This window comes from Microtus pennsylvanicus, chromosome 4 (assembly GCF_037038515.1).
Source record: "Microtus pennsylvanicus isolate mMicPen1 chromosome 4, mMicPen1.hap1, whole genome shotgun sequence".
Lineage (NCBI taxonomy): Eukaryota > Metazoa > Chordata > Mammalia > Rodentia > Cricetidae > Microtus > Microtus pennsylvanicus.
Window position 1 is genome coordinate 26,249,675 of NC_134582.1, and position 16,406 is coordinate 26,266,080.

General features: G+C 38.4%; 1 protein-coding gene across 1 annotated transcript in view; it reads right to left on the reverse strand.

Annotated features, from left to right (window-relative positions):
• Positions 1-16,406, reverse strand: part of Adamts19 (ADAM metallopeptidase with thrombospondin type 1 motif 19) — a 172,398-nt gene that overhangs the window by 37,850 nt on the left and 118,142 nt on the right. Inside the window, exons 16-17 of the mRNA XM_075970835.1 lie at positions 11,808-11,888; positions 4,911-5,068 (exon numbers count right to left, since the gene is read on the reverse strand). Of these exons, the coding sequence (XP_075826950.1) occupies positions 4,911-5,068; positions 11,808-11,888 (239 nt within the window). The remainder of the gene's footprint in view (positions 1-4,910; positions 5,069-11,807; positions 11,889-16,406) is intronic.

Below are 16,406 nucleotides of genomic sequence, written 5' to 3' on the forward strand. Positions count from 1 at the left end.
TCCAATTGAAAAATGGGGTACAGAGCTAAACAGACTCTCATGGGAAGAATCTCAAATGCCCAAAAGATATTTAAGAAATTGCTCAACATACTTAATTATCAGAGAAATGCAAATAAAAATGTCTCTGAGATGCCATCCTATGCCTGTCAGAATGCCTAAGATAAAAAAATACTGAAGACAGCTTATGTTGGAGAGGATGTGGAGCCAGGGGAACACTCCTCCATTGTAGGTGATAGTGCAAACTTGTGTAGCCTCTTCGGAAATCAGTATGGTGGTTTCTTAAAAAAATCAGGAATCAATGTACCTCAAGACCCAGAGATACCACAACTCCTGGGCATATACCCAAAGGATGCATAATCATTCCACAAGGACACTTGCTTAACAATGTCCATAGCAGCATTATTCATAATGGCCAGAACCTGAAAACAACCTAGATGCCATTCAGCTGAAGAATATATAAAGAAAATGTGGTACATTTGCACAATGGAGTATTATTCAGCTGTAAAAAATACAGTGACATCATGAAATTTGCAAGCAAATGGATGGAACTAGAAGAAACCATCCTAAGTAGGTAACCCAGACTCAGAAAGTCAAACGTAGTATGTACTCACTCATGAGTGGATGTTAGATGTAAAGCAAAGGATAACTAGATTACAATCCACAGTTCTAGAGAAGCTAGGCGACAAGGAAGACCCTCTTCCATGGAAAGGGGAATTATATGAGATCTCCTGGGTAAACTGGGAGATAAAGGGAAGGGGATGGGAGATGGGACCATGAGGGAACATGATGGTCAAGGGTGAAGAGAGACCGAGTGGGAAAGCAATGAATAAGAGACCTTGATAGAGAGAGCCATTATGGGGTTAGAGAGAAACCTGGTGCTAGGGAAATTCTCAAGAATCTGATGTAAGGATGACCCCTGTTATGACTCTTAGCAATAGTGGAGAGGGGACCCGAACTGGCCTTTCCCTGTAATCAGGTTAGTGAATACGCCAACTGTCATCATAGAGCCTTCATCCAACAACTGATAGGTTCAGATTTAGAGATCCACAACCAAGCACCAGGCCGAGCTCAGAAAATCCAATCAAAGAGAGGAAGGAGGGAATATACGAGCAAGGGAGGTCAAGATCATGAAGGAGAAATCTACAGAGACAGCTGAACCAAGCTTGTGGAAACTCATGAACTCTAGACTGACAGTTAGGGAGCTTCCATGGGAGTAAACTAGGCCCCCCATATGTGGGCGACAGTGGTTATCTGAAAGGCTACCTGAGAGAGAGACCTGGCAATTAGACCAGGATTTATCCCTGGTGAATGAGCTAGCTTGTTGGAGCCCATTCCCTTTGGTGGGATGCCATACTCAACCTTAATGCAGGGAGGGGATGGGGTTGGTCCTGCCCCAACTTAATGTGCCAGACTTTGTTGACTCCCCATGGGAGCTTTTATCCATCTGGAGGAATGGATGGAAGGTGGGCTTGGGGGAGGGGGAGACAAGAGGAGACAGGAGGAAGGGTTGGGGGGGGAAGAACTGTGGTTGGAATGTAAAATAAAATTTAAAAAATAAAAAAATTTTAAAAATATTCTAAATTGTAAAAAAAATTATGGATGTGGGAGGGTCCAGCCTATAGGGAGTGGTAGCACCCTGGCAGGTGCTCCTTGGTTATATCCTTGGAAAGCAGGTTGAGAAAGGCAACATTCCTCCAGGGCCTCTACTTCATTTCCCATCTCCACGTTCCTCCCCCTTCAGTTCCTGGCCTGGCTCCCCTCAGGGACGGAGTGTGTCCTGAGCGTTGTAAGCTGAATTAAATGTTTCCCCATACATGTTAGTTTGGGTCATGATGTTTTATGGCAGCAGTGAAGCCCTACGGCAGCAGCAGAGCTCTTTCTAAGATACAGGGTAAAGATGGAAACTAGAGATCACTATTAACAGTGGCAATGAATCACTGGAAGGGTGATATTTTTGTTCTGTGGATATTTACAACTTTAGCAACATGTATATTTAAATGGATTTCAAATAAATATTAGAATAGTAACAACACAGATACACAAAGGAGTTTAGCAAACTGTAATGGGTCAATGGGAATAACTTTGAGTCTAGACTGTGCTGAGCCACACTTAGGGGTTATGCTATTTTGGTTTTCACTGGTATCCAATGTCAAGGTCAGAATGGGATCATCTTGAATTTTATACAGAAATAGTATATAAAATATATATATAATATACATATATTGTATAACACATATGTGTCTATGCATATATTTTAAACAAAGGAAAATAAATGGACCTCTATATTTTTCACAAAATTTAATAAAGTATGTTAAATGTTAACCATATAAAACGTGTCATGTCTGTGAACCTGACAATCTGTGCAAACAGTCGGTACATTAATTTCCACATATATTTTTAAGGTATGTGCTTGGGGAGGCATATTGGATATTTATCCATTTTCTAGAGTAGTTATAGTTATAGATAATTCAGAGTTAATACAACTTGCAAAGATACATAAGTGAGCCCATTTCAACTGAAGTTTTCTTACTTTCTCTCAGATTTTGTATAACATTTTGAAAGAAGTGTTACAACATATTTGATGTGTGGATTGTGCAGTTAGTATTTTGGCTTTATGAACATTATCTCAATGATACAATTAATAGCTTTTCTTAAGTTTTCAAATCTGAAACCAACTGGGTACCAAGTTTAGAGTATATCACAGTACTGATTATGGCTTAAATATTTCATCAGCTATTGCCAATTATAAATTACTTTCAACCTACTAAGGAGTGAACTTTGCATTTTTTATTGTCATGAGAATACTATTGTGTAATTTTAAATTTGGTGAAATGACCATACTAACAGCTACTTGCCATCCTACTTAATTACATGAAAACATTCCTGTTTCCCACATGAGCTACCTTTTCAGTGCTATCAAATATCTAATGTCATTTAAAACCAATAAATTGGCGACAGAACCACAGCTCTTTAGCAGAATCCTTTGCAAAAGGAAAGTGTCAGCATGTTATAATCATGGGTACTCATTGAGGCAATGGCCACACGAGACATTGCCTTTCAAGTCAAGGACCAGTTTTCAATCTGCAATAGTCATTAAGAGAACTATCTCAGAGATACAGTTCCCTTTAAATCACCAAATACATCCAGGTCCCACACATACCTTATTTTGGACCTGACTCACTGAGCTCACTATGTTCTGTGATTCCAGGAAAAGCTTTGGCAATTATTAGTCAGATTAAGGGCTCTGCTGCAAGAAAAGTCTCTGATTCTGGGGTCTGACATATGTTGTTTTCAGACTTTAAGCAAAGGCTCGTTACATGTCTCAGTCTTGTATTGTTCTTAAGTATGTCCAAACTCATCTATATGATTATAGAATGTAGATAAACATGGTATCAAATCATTAAAAATGTTTGCTATTGATGTCATTTCACACCAATCAGTTGGAGGAGATGCTAAGCATTTTCTCTGGACAGCAGAGGACAGACAGGATCTTCAAATTGAAATTGTGAAGTGGGATATAAAGGAACTGTGAGGAGATGCATAAAGGGACTGTTCAAAGACCATTTACAATTATGAGCCAAAACTTCCACAGAAGAACAGAACTGAACGCTAATTTTTTAGTGAAAATGAAATCATGTTGACAACATTTCACATGTTCTTTAACCTTCTTACATAGGGCAACTGTGTGCATTAAATGTTCTGAACAAATGCAAAGCCCCTGGTCAGCTTCCTATCCATAGTGTCCAAGGGATAGTATTATTTATACTGGTCAGAAAGCACACACTTCTCACTTTGCCCTTTTGTTACTGTTAAAGCAAAAGGACTGCATTTTATATAAAGCCTGGAAATTTGAACCCTAGTTTCTGGACCAGCAAAGATGATGTCAGGGAGGAGCTGTGAGAAATATGTGGACCTCACATTCTGACCTAAACCAAGTGCATCAGAATGTACACTTAAAAAGAGCCCCAGACAAGAGGTCCATCCAAATAAGATAATCAGTGAGTTACGGTGTGACTTGAATCTTTGGATCCTAGAAGGAGCAATAGAGATGTCTATAGCCAAGGAAAGACCAGTTCAACTGGAGTGAAGATGTTAAATAAGGTGACACATCCCACTACAAGCAAGCGAATCCATGTGTCAGATTGGTTTTCTGTGCTTGGGTGTACGGGAGGTGTTGAGTCTTTGGATTTTAGATTTCTTTCTGCCGATAGAATGAAAACTCTATCTGTACAGTCACTATTCTGAATAGTTAACCATCAGCCCGAAGTGCCTTGAAAAAAAGCCCATGAACATCCTAGCAACCCGGACACAACCCCACTGCTCAAGTCCTTTCCCTTCCAATTCTCTTAATGCACATTTAATCTTTTGCTACATGGTGAAGAACATTGCGGTTCCAATGCATGAAAATGTGCAGTGTTCGTAATTTAGAGTAATCCATTAACCTGGTGAGAAATACAGAATGGAGACTGAGTTTGCCAAATCCCTCCTCTCAAAACAATATGTTATCAAACATGCCTTCTACAGACACAGATAGACCCACTAAGTGGATATTACTTGCTTTGTCTTGATAAGTAACTGAATGCTTTTAGGGAGAAAAGAGTTCTGTATTCTTTGGTGGCAATAGATTTCAACTGTGAGTTTTTCAATTCCCTAGAACATCTTGCTCCTCTTTAAGTAATCACAAATTTTAGATACCATAATTTTAATGTTTCTGCAAATAGCTCTTAAACAATTTAAAATGCTGATCTGACAATTCTGATTTTAAGAACAAATAGGAGGGAAAGGGAGAGAGAAAGAGGGAGAAAGGACAGAGGGAAGGAGGGAGGGAAAAGGGGGAGAAAAGGGAGATCACCAATTTCTTTGCCATGAGAAGCTGATTTTGCAACACTACCCCAATTTCTTCCTCTTACCAGGAGATGTAAAGGTGTGGTTGTAGGGCCTTTGGCAGAGATCTTCTCCCACAGGCCTCGTCTTATGTAATGAACTGTAGTTCCAGCTAAGTTGAAGGCTCCAGAATGTTCTATCTTCCAGTCACTGTTTATCGACTGTTTGCCAGCATCTCGAAGAGCTTTAAGAAGATAAAACACACTATGAGCGTGGACAACGCTACTGATGAGCACCCTCTTACAAGCATTCCCTGTTGCTACTGAAGTCAAAAGAGTTTTCAGTCATCTGTTGTGTCTCCCCCAAAAGTTGTTCTGCTGCTTCTACCCTTATCAATCCCAGCAACAAGCTCATGAAAGTATTGAAATTTACTGCATCAATATTCTCTATAAAATAGTCTGGGTTTTTTCTTTTCTTCAAGACAGGGTTTCTCTGCAGCTTTGGAATCTGTCCTGGAACTAGCTCTTATAGACAAAGCTGGCCTCGAACTCACAGAGATCCGCCTGCCTCTGCCTCCCGAGTGCTGGGATTAAAGGCATGCGCCACCACCACCTGGCATATAATATAATATATAATATAATCCTTATTATAAAATACCTTAAGGGAAAGTTTAAAAAACATACATAATTTTATTTTATGAGATCAATGTTAAATTATTAATCCTTGAAAGTGAAATATATTGATAGGAACATCTCAGAACATTGCCAACATCCATTAAAACCAACAAATGGACATGCCTCAGAAAATGTTAAAGTTTTGGGGGGGAAATGGAAAATTACTAATGGATTTGTTTATAAGATTTAGCATTTGTTAATATTTTTGTAAATTATATTAAATATTTTGAGAAATATTTTTGTCTAATGTTGTACATGGATCGATATTTTCCCACTTCCATGCTTTTATTTCAGGTTACAGTGATCAGTTTATGGTTCCTGAAAATCTCTAATAAAAAAGTTTTAAATTGTCCATTGGGGTTTATGGACTATGATATTCAGACTCTATTCATGTCTTGGCTTTCAGCATTTCCTAGAAAATGGCATACACATGTACATGCGAATCCAGCCAACTTATTGGCTTAAGAGTCTCTTCATCCAGAACCAGGAGTTCATACAAATCATGTTTCTTGACTTTTTCTTTTTACTTCATTAACTTAAATATATTTTTGAAAATCTTGCTTCTGACAATCAGTGGAACTGCTCTGCTTCTCACTAGACAATGTATGGAGAAACAGTCTTCAAACTTCCAATGTCTGAGGGTGGAGAAGAAAGCTGGGATAATCTCTACAATTGCTTAGCAGTCTTGTTGAAGATATTTAACAGATCCCTCACTGGGAGGTTGACCTTCTGCAGGGCACAGACTGGGAAGGTTTCATGGAGGAGGGAGGCACAAAGAGTGGAGTTCACACTGGATAGGATAGCCAGCATCTGTTTTATGGAGCACTGGAGAAGAGTGAATTACAAGAGAAAAAAAAGCTCCTAAAGCATTCACAGGGGACCTTTGACCTTAGCGCTAAATATTCAGCTTCAAACAATAGGGTGTAACTATCCAAAGCTGGGGAAAGAACAACTGCCAAGAACCTAAGGACTTTTAAACTTTTCAGTTCAAATAGGTATGGAGAAACATGCAAATTCCAGGTAATTTCAAGGCGTGTTGCTTTTGAACATAGAGAACCTAAGAAAGCAGGTGGTCAAATAAATAAATAATTAAAAATAAAGATTTAACAGACTTCTTATTAAAGCAACCTGAGACAATTATAACAAAGCTTTACAACAGTCTCATTATATGCAGCTGGTCCAGAAGTAAATTAACTCTTTAGGAAAATGAAGTTTAGACTCGGTAATAAAGAAAACGTAACATAGCCACTCATCCATGCTATGTTAATTATGTTCACCACCCAGTTAAAAACTTGCTGGGGATGTGGACACCACAAAACTGACTTTGAATAATTAGGGAGGCATCAGAAATAAAACGAGATGAAAGAACCTTAGAGATAGTGGTACTAGTGAGTTAAGCCTTTAAATATGCACACACATGTATAAGAAGTTATGTAATAGTGGAGAGGAATGGGAGCTGGAAAATATTCAAATCAAATGTATTAGAATATGAAGACATGCCAAATACTGAGCTTAATAAACAGGCTTAAAAACATATTAGACCATGACACTTTCATAGGAGAGAACTAAAGCTCAGGAAACAGAGACCTGAGGAACACAAACAGCACGGTGCACATGTGGGGACCACTCCGTGGGTGATACCCCAGTGACTGGAATTTTTAAAAAGGGAACAAGGACATATAAAGTATTTGAAAGCACAGTGCTTAGAAGTATTTTAATTTTCTTAAAATAAAATCTCCAAATACATAGGTCTTAAAAAGTACAAGGAACTCATGGGAGAAAATACAGACACAGAGACACACATACACATGCACATACACATACACACACACACACACACACATACACATACACACAAAGCCACACAGGTAACATGGTAATTGGGAGAACATAGTTTAGAGTGGACTGGAAGGAAGGAAACTTGTGGCTTGTGAGCATTTTCAAAATTGCCAAAACGTGGCTCTCACTCCTCAACAATGAAGCTTCATTTTGCAGCAGATGGAAACAATCACGGGAATCCCAAGTGGTCAAAATACAGAGCCCTGACTGCTGGATACCCAACACCAGCTGATGCATCTACAATCTAACACCTAAACACCAAGTTCAGGGAACATCACAGAGGAAGGGGAGGGAAGATAGTAAAACCCAGAGGAACGGGATGTCTGTCTCTGTGAGACTGTTCTCTACATAGGACAAGACAGCTTGAACTCTCATCCGCATGGTAGTGTAAATAAAACCTGCACAGTGACTGCACTGGTTGAAATCTTGCAGGAGTTCACCTCTAGATGGAGAGCTACATGCAAGTAATGTCTGCTCAGAGTCTCCAGGGACAAACCCCTATTGCTTATCCAGCCTTACATACAAATACATACACGACTCAGCAGACTGTACACACACACACACACACACACACACACACACACACACACACACAGACATCTTCTGGCCTCTACATGCATGTGCCCAATTGAATGCAACTGCACATACATGTGCATGTACTACAAATTCACATACACACACATGCACACACACTAAACTCTTAAATGATAAATAAAATTTATTAAGGTTATATGACAATCTGAAATATATAATAAAACATCAAAATGCATAAGCTAACCACTGATTTGAGAGAAAAATTTCAAACATTTTGATATCCCTTTATTCCTCTGTCTCTAGTTGATTAGGATATCTGTAAGCTTGCAGAGAAGTTGAATTATACTGATCATAAAGACTATAGCTGGAAATTCCAGAATAACTCCTTGAGGTCAAAGGTGATAAACCGAGTCTCAATTTACACCTGACTGGATATATTTTTTTATCCTAAGACTTAACACTGGAAATGCTTAACAGAAAACTTACATAAATAGCTCAAAGTAGCTGTACATTAAGTCTATTCAAACATAACTCCTAGATCTCAGCAGAAACCACAAAGATGCTATGGTAACAACTTAACCTGAGGGTGCACTGTAGATCACAGGTAAAGCTTTTGTAGCTCTCCAGTGTTACAGGAGGAAAGAAGGGAGCTAAAGCTGCTCTTCCCTTTGTATCTGTGGTAGGAAAGCAATTAAAATTCAAAACCAATGGAAGAAAACCACAGAGGAGTGAATGGAGCAGAAACAAATTAACAGTGGAAGCAATCAGTGACACAAAGTGTTGGTTATTTGGAAACTAAATAACTGAAAACAAACTGCTCAAGAAAACCAGACACAAGGTGACAGTGGTAGAAATACGAGCCCGAACACTGTCCTGGGAGAGGGTGCAATAAGAAAATATCAAAAACAGCTCTAAGCTTTAAAGAAAACCAGACCACTAATCACAATCCCAGAGAACCTAGACAACAATGAGGACCCTAAGAGAGACATACATAGGAATCTACATGGGAAGTAGAAAAGACAAGATCTCTTGGGTAAATTGGGAGCATGGGGACCTTGAGAGAGGGTTGAAGGGGACGGGGGGAGGCAAAGAGGGGAGCAGAGAAAAATGTAGAGCTCAATAACAGTCAATAAAAAGAAAGAAAGAAAAGAAACAGCTCTAAGCCAACTATTTTGAGAAAGCAAATGAAACAGATTATTCCCTGCAGAAAACAATTACCAAACCAGTTCCAAGAATCAAAGAATATATGAAATTATGAATTCTCATTTGTAATATCTATGTGGGGAGTTCAAAATAAAACATGGCATATATGAAAGAATAATAGAGATTAAAGGCCTTTCAAAAATAAGACATCAATTTGTTTAATCATCAAAATAAAATTGTTACTAATTTTAGACAAAATAGCTTAGGCAAAAGAGGGAATACAGGGTTCTTCAAATACACTAAAATGTGTTACTGTTTTATACTAATCAATAATACTTATTTGACTTTATAAATACTCAAAAATTACGTTTTTATATATTCTGAGAATAAGGGCCTTTTGAAGCCAAGTGAAATTATTTTCTCTCAGATCATTGCTTTTCTCTTTACTTTTTAAATTGTTCCCTAAAATGATAAATAAAGCTACTATTTATGAAATTCTGTTTATACATTCTGTGTGTGACACACTTGTATACTGACTCTGTACACTCTTACTCAAGGTGGTGTTTGGTTCACGGTGTCTGTTTTCTTTTTGGTTCCTAGGTTATTTTTAATATTCTATTTGTGAGCCACTCAAGTCTTCTGAGGGCTGGTTGGAAGGGGGATTGTTTCTAGAAAGTGCTTCCTGTAGCACATGTCAGTGATATTGATACTACATTAAGAAAACTAGTCCTGAGTCTTGTGGCTTCACAGTTGGATGAAGTGGGTGCAACATACTTGCGGCTTTGCTTTGCAAATTCTCAGGAAAGTTGATTTTCCATGTCTACCTTAGACTAATATTAATATAGACACTTCCTCCTTCCTTTCTCTGCTTATGTATAGCTACATTCCTGCCCCTCCATCACAGAAAACGTGGAATCCTTTGAAGTCCCACTTTGAGTGGAAGCCTCCTGTGCGGGTTATTCTGCAGCATCCTTTGCTTTGTTTTCTGTCAACAGCAGCGCCCTGGCTCTGAGTCTGACTTCAGTTACTGGATGAAGGTTTCAGGTGACACTTCAGGGGACTCAGCATTCGGCTTTCTGTCTTCACTGTAGTTTTGTCCTTTTAGGACCTCTTATTGCTGTTTTGGCCTTTAGGACCTCTTCATTTCCCTCCTGCTCAGACATGGTGCAGGCAAATGAATGTCCCTTCCAAGTTCCCATGTTGAAACCTGACTCCACAGTGTGATGGGATTAGGAAGTGGGGTCACTGGGAGGTAATTAGAATTGGCTGAGGTCATTAGGGCACAGTCCTTATAAATGAGATTAGTGTCCTTGTAAGAGCCATAAGAGACCTTGCTTCCTCTTTCTCAGCCACGTAAGGACACAGAACCCCGTAATTTCCAACTCATAAAAGGGCCTCATCAGAACCCAACTATACTGGTCTCCTGAGCTCATATTTCCAACCTTAAGAGCAATGAGAGGAAAGTTGTATTGTTTAAAACTCACTCAGGCTGTGGCTCTTTGTTATAGCACCTTAAAGTAATCAAACTAAGAGGTAAATAATAAAAGGGAGGGTTTCTTTGTCTTTTACTCATTTCAAATTATTTTAAAACTATGTTTGCCATAGTGCCCTGTGTGTGGAATTGTACAGAGTAAGTTGAATTCGGTGTCTTTTGTTGAGATTTTTTCTGGAAGTCATAAGCTACAATGATTTTATAAATAAAAGCATAAGGTTTATTCATTTTAGGCTAACTGGTCAATCATTAACAAAAGAACATTATTAGCTGCAGAGACGCCATTAGTAGGTGAGCATAATTTAAAGAAAGAAAAAAATATATTGGGAATTTATTGTTCAGTTGAGAATAATAAGGACATCACGTGTCTCAAACAAAAAGTTCCAAAGTATTTTTAAAGATAATTTAAATCTGTTTGGCCCCCTGTCTGACATTACTTTATTCTATTTGACTCCACTATCTCTGATGCTTTCTCTGTTCTATTAAAAAGTTATCAGTTGACATAATTAAAACATGGATAATGCAAACTGGACTTATTTTTTTGTTCTCTTTTGTAGTGTGTGTGAAAATTAGACTTGTTTTTTTTATCCTCTTTGTGTGTATGTGTGGGTGGGAGGTTACAAGGGAGAGGGGGTGGCCCTGGGAGAATGGGCGTGACTGGGGTGCATGCTCCAAAATTTTCAAGTAATCAATAAAAATATGTAATAAGAATATATAAAAATAGCCAACCTAGCCTTTCCTATAAGCAACGCTCAGATTTTTAAAGGCAGTTTTTCTACAGGAGAGCTTTCCTGGTGTGAAGCAAGACAGAAAAAAACTCAGTAAACTGTACATGGCTTATTTTGAGTGACAAGATTTTCCATTTCTAAAATAATCATTACACAAAAACACCTGTGCAGTCATATATAAAATAATATGCATTTGCACAGACACACATGTATACACATGAAATAAATGTGTTAATTGGTTGTATCATATATACACATATTTGGAATAAAACAAGGCAAAGTCATTTAATGCGTCTTTGTTTTAGGTTTTTGCTTTGTTTTTATTTTGTTGTTTGTTTGTTTGTTTGTTTGTTTGTTTAATCATGAGTTACATTTGGAAGTACTTTACACTCTCAACAGAAAGCCAAATTGCTTTTGCTCCTGAACTGCCTTGGAGAAAGGGAAACACTTGCTTAATATGAGAAAAGACACTTTCTGGGAAGCTCAAGTGTGAACTAAAACAGACCAACAGTGTCGCGAACTGAGGAGCGGGGGTCCTACTAAGCTCCTGTGTGAGACTGTAGCACCTGTTACCTAAGTAGCTATGTGCCGGCTTTTCCTCCACAACTTTGATTCTTCTTGCTCCAGCAGGGATCACCAGCACTTCCACATAACCTGTAAGAGTCAGTAAAACATGCAGTGAATCTAGGCTCTTACAAAAACCCTTCAGATTGACTCGCCCCCGCCCACCTCTGCGTTACTGCTACCATGGTCCAAAGGCTGTGGAGGGAAAATGCTTCATTATAAAGTTGCCGTGATTTCCGGAGAAGATTCTTGGAAAGACTGAGCATAGCGCTCGACTGAGAAGGCAAGAAGGTGATTGTTCTACATGAAGCCCCATGAGGAAAGGAAGAAACCAGTGGCATCACCTCTCTAGAGATACAGCAGGACAAATCAAATCACCCCAGTGAATTTTGCCCTAGGAATTCTTCAAGCTAGAAAAAGCAGAGAAAGTAAAACACTGGAGATGATACAGTTGGCCTGGACCATTCCCTGCAGCGACTGAGCACAGCAAGAGAGAACAAGAGTTCCTGGAAGATGAACAAAAGATTAGACAGTGGAGCTGGGGAGAAGTAAGTGAGGTGTAGGGCCACAGCAAATGGGCTGCTGTCACCTCTGCAGGTGTCACAAAGATCAACAAAAGGCACAATTGAGTGCTCTCAGAAAATATTTCAGCCATGGTCATGGATGTGGTCGTTGAAAGAAAGTAAGCCAAGATTGGGTAAACTGAGAGACTGTGCAGGAAAAGAAGGAATTGAGCTCCACTTTGTGAAGAAGAGGGATAAAGAAGCCTCGTTTTGGCTTAATAGTTTTTCTAAAACTAACATTCTTTTTAAACATCCTGTGCAAATTCATGTATCTAACTAAAATCTGGCTTGAACCTTTAAAAGAAAAAAATAATTTCGAAGTTTTCTCCTGTATAAAAATTATTATAATTCTTAAAAAAATAATTAATCAGCATTAATATAAAGTAATATGTAGTTCATTTGGTGGCAAGGATAAAATAAAGGCATGTGTGGTGTGTGTGTGTGTGTGTGTGTGTGTGTACATGCTCCTACATGCATAGGTCAGAGGTTGACCTCATGTATCTTCCTCAGTCACTCTTTACCTTATTGTTTTGAGATGAGTTCATTCATTTAATCTGGAGCTCACTGGTCCAGGAAGACTGAATGGTTTGCTTTCAAGCCCCAGGGATGCCCTGTCTCTATTTCTCCTGCACTTGTGATTACAAATACTCAATGTCCTGCTTGGATTTTTTTCTTTCTCGTTTTCTTTTTCTTACAGATTAAGGGTTTGAACTCCGGTGCTCATGCTGAACAGTTTACCAACTAAGACATCTCCCCAGTTCCTGGGCATGTGATGGAGGAAGGTCATTGGCTAATAAAGGAACTGCCTTGGCCCATTTTATTGGTTAGGACATAGGTAGGTGGAATAAACAGAACAGAATGCCGGGAGGAAGAGGAAGTGAGGTCAGATTCCACAGCTCTCCTCTCCAAAGCAGACGCCTCAGAGAGACGCCATGCCCCAGCTCCGACCCAGGATGGACTTAGGCTAGAATCTTCCCGGTAAGACCGGTGCTCACAGATTATTAGAGATGGGTTGATCTGGACGTGAGAATTAGCCTGTAAGGGCTAGAGCTAAAGGGCCAGGCAGTGTTTAAATGAATACAGTTTGTGTGTTGTTATTTCGGGCATAAGCTAGCCGAGCAGGCGGCTGGGGTGTTGGGGACGCAGCCCCGTCGCTGCCCATATTACTACAGGCATGTGACTTTTTACAATCAAGACTTTGATCTAAGACACTACAAGACACTGTTTATCTAATTACTCATTGAATTGCCCATTTTCAGTAGCATCCAATTACTTACTGCAGTTCCAACTGGAAAGCACTGACATTACATCACACAGACAAAATAGCAATGACAACAGACTCAAGGTTGGTGGGTATTTTGCCATATAAATAAGGTATGATGTACAGTTAAGGTAGGAGTTAAATAAATTATAAAAATAGGTTAAAATATAAATAGAACATTCTGGCTAACTCTCTGTTCATTAATATAAACTATAGTTTTAAAGTCACTCCCCGTTTCTGAACACAAATTGCTTAGCAATTCACTGCTATTCTTTAGAAGTATGTGTATGTGACTCACATTTGAAAACTCTGGCATCATCCACACAAGTCAAGGGAACGTTCTACAAAAAGATAAGTGTTCAAAGTTGTCTTAGGGGAATGTGTATAGGAAGGAAAGGGATTTGTTTTCTGTTTATACAGAAGAGTGTGAGGTAAGTGATAGTATTAGTAGCTCTTGGATAACTTAAATCTGATGGAAAGAGAAGATGGAGATGGCTCAATCTATTATGGAAAGTTTCAATAAGTATTTAAGGGAATAAACAATCACTTTGGATCTGCTAAACTCAGTGAGAGACTTCATAGAATATAATTGGAAACATTTCAGCAGAAGCAACATGCATGATTAACTGAGATGCATTCATGAAGATAGAGATGATGTATAAACATCAGGAATGATCAAGGCTGAGAAAGAAAATGCAGAAGATGTTATAATGGAAAAAAATTCTGAAGTTGAAGATTGACTGAAAGTAATCTTTTTTTTCTCAATCAATTGAAAATAATTGATCGGAAACAATGGACACATGGGATAATGCAATCACCTTTTCTGCAAAGAAATCAAGAGAGAAGGATCTAGTTTGGTGAGAATTTTCTCAGTTCAGCAATTTATATTTCACAAATGTTATACTACTGCAGTATAAACACCCACTATGAGGTCTAAAGCAGCCAGAACTTCAGTAAAGGTCAGGTTATTATTGATGCGCCTTTGGAGATGCATCTGCACATAAAGCAATAAGTCAAATTGCTCCTAGAGAAAATCAAAGAGGAAAAGGAGTCAAGTTCATTTGAACTTGGTGATGGAGGCTTTAAGAACACAGGCCTGAAAAGAACTGTTCTCAAGAAGGGAATGACTCGGTCGACAGTGGTGTCTCTCCATGTGGCCAAAGTTAGAGCTCTAATATAAAAGGAGACCTCAGACAGCCCACCAGCCACCCCATTCAGATCATTGTAAATCCCACAGCAAATAAATTTAGTGAAGTATGAAGAAGATATTAAATTTTAGAATTTAGAATTTTTAAAAAATTAGCACATAATGGAAGTAGTATATCTCAATTCCTGCTTGAATTTTACAATGATCTGGGATTCCTCTGTTTATGCTATGAATATGTTTTATTGCCATTGGTTAATAAAGAAACTATTTTCGGCCAATGGCTTAACAGAATATATCCAGGCTGGAAAAGATATATAGAGAGAGTAGGCAGAGTCAGAGAGTAACCATGTAGCCACCGCAGGAGACAGACACTGGACACCGGATGGAACTTTACTGGTAGGCCACAACCATGTGCTGATACACAGATTAATAGAAATGGGTTTATTTAAGATGTAAGAGCTAGCTAGAAATATGCATAAGCTAATAGGCCAAGCAGTCTTTTAATTAATAGAGTTTCTGTGTGGTTATTTCAGGAACAGGCAGTTTCTGCCTACATAGCCAAGAATATAATTACACGGCAAATCAGAGAAAAAGTAGTCTCTAAAATCAGGGCTGTGCATGGAAAAATCTTCAACTGGATTGGTTAATTATACTGATTTCCATGGATGGGGGAGAAATGTATTGAAAAATAATGACATATGAAGGTAGAAAGCCATGGGCGGGGTATTTTCAGTACATAAAGCATTTGGGCACAATTGAGAATATATGTGTTTTAAAGGGAATGCAATAATGGCTAAGACATAGCTTAGAATTTGTACATGAAGTCACTAAATCTAAAGCTAGAAACTTGATTCTTTAAACAGGGGGTTCACACATAGAAGCCCTTATATTGTACCACCAGGACTGCAATCTTATCAACATCCTAAGATGCCAGTAGTAATCAGAATTCTTCATGGCAATGGTAGCAGAGTCACAGGTAATATATTTTTAAGAGGTTCTATATGCTAGTCACCATTATTATTGCTTTAGATAGACTGTAGTATTTAACCATGATATTTCGATAAGGTTAACTATTCTTATTTTGAATTTCAGATTTTTGAGTTTAAGATTTAAATTTCGAAGTTTAGAGTTTAAGCCAACTGGTAATTTATATACAAACATTCACTACAATAAACAACCCTGAAATTTAGAACTCTTTAAGTCTGCAAAACTTTAGATAAGAACTACTCAGCCTCCACTGTACTCTCACGATGTCTTAGCTCATTCCACATTTCCTGCTAGGATGCACAGTTCCTAACTATAAAATAAAGTAGATAAGACCATGACTCCCCAACCCTTGTAGGAATCAACCAAACAATTAAAAACTCTAAGAACACACTTTCATAATTCAAACCAGTATGTTCATTTTTGTCGAGGAATATTACTTTAAGATGTGTTACATTTGTTTATGTTGTGGAACATTTGTTTAATGATGCAAAGATGGGTAGCTTTCTTTTATGTTGCATTTGTTTAACTCCGTGAAACCTGGTGACTTTGCCTGTGTAACACTTCTGATCGGTCTAATAAAGAACTGAATAGCTTATAGTGAGGCAGAAGAAAGGATAGGTGGGGCTGGTATGCAGACAGAATAAATAGAA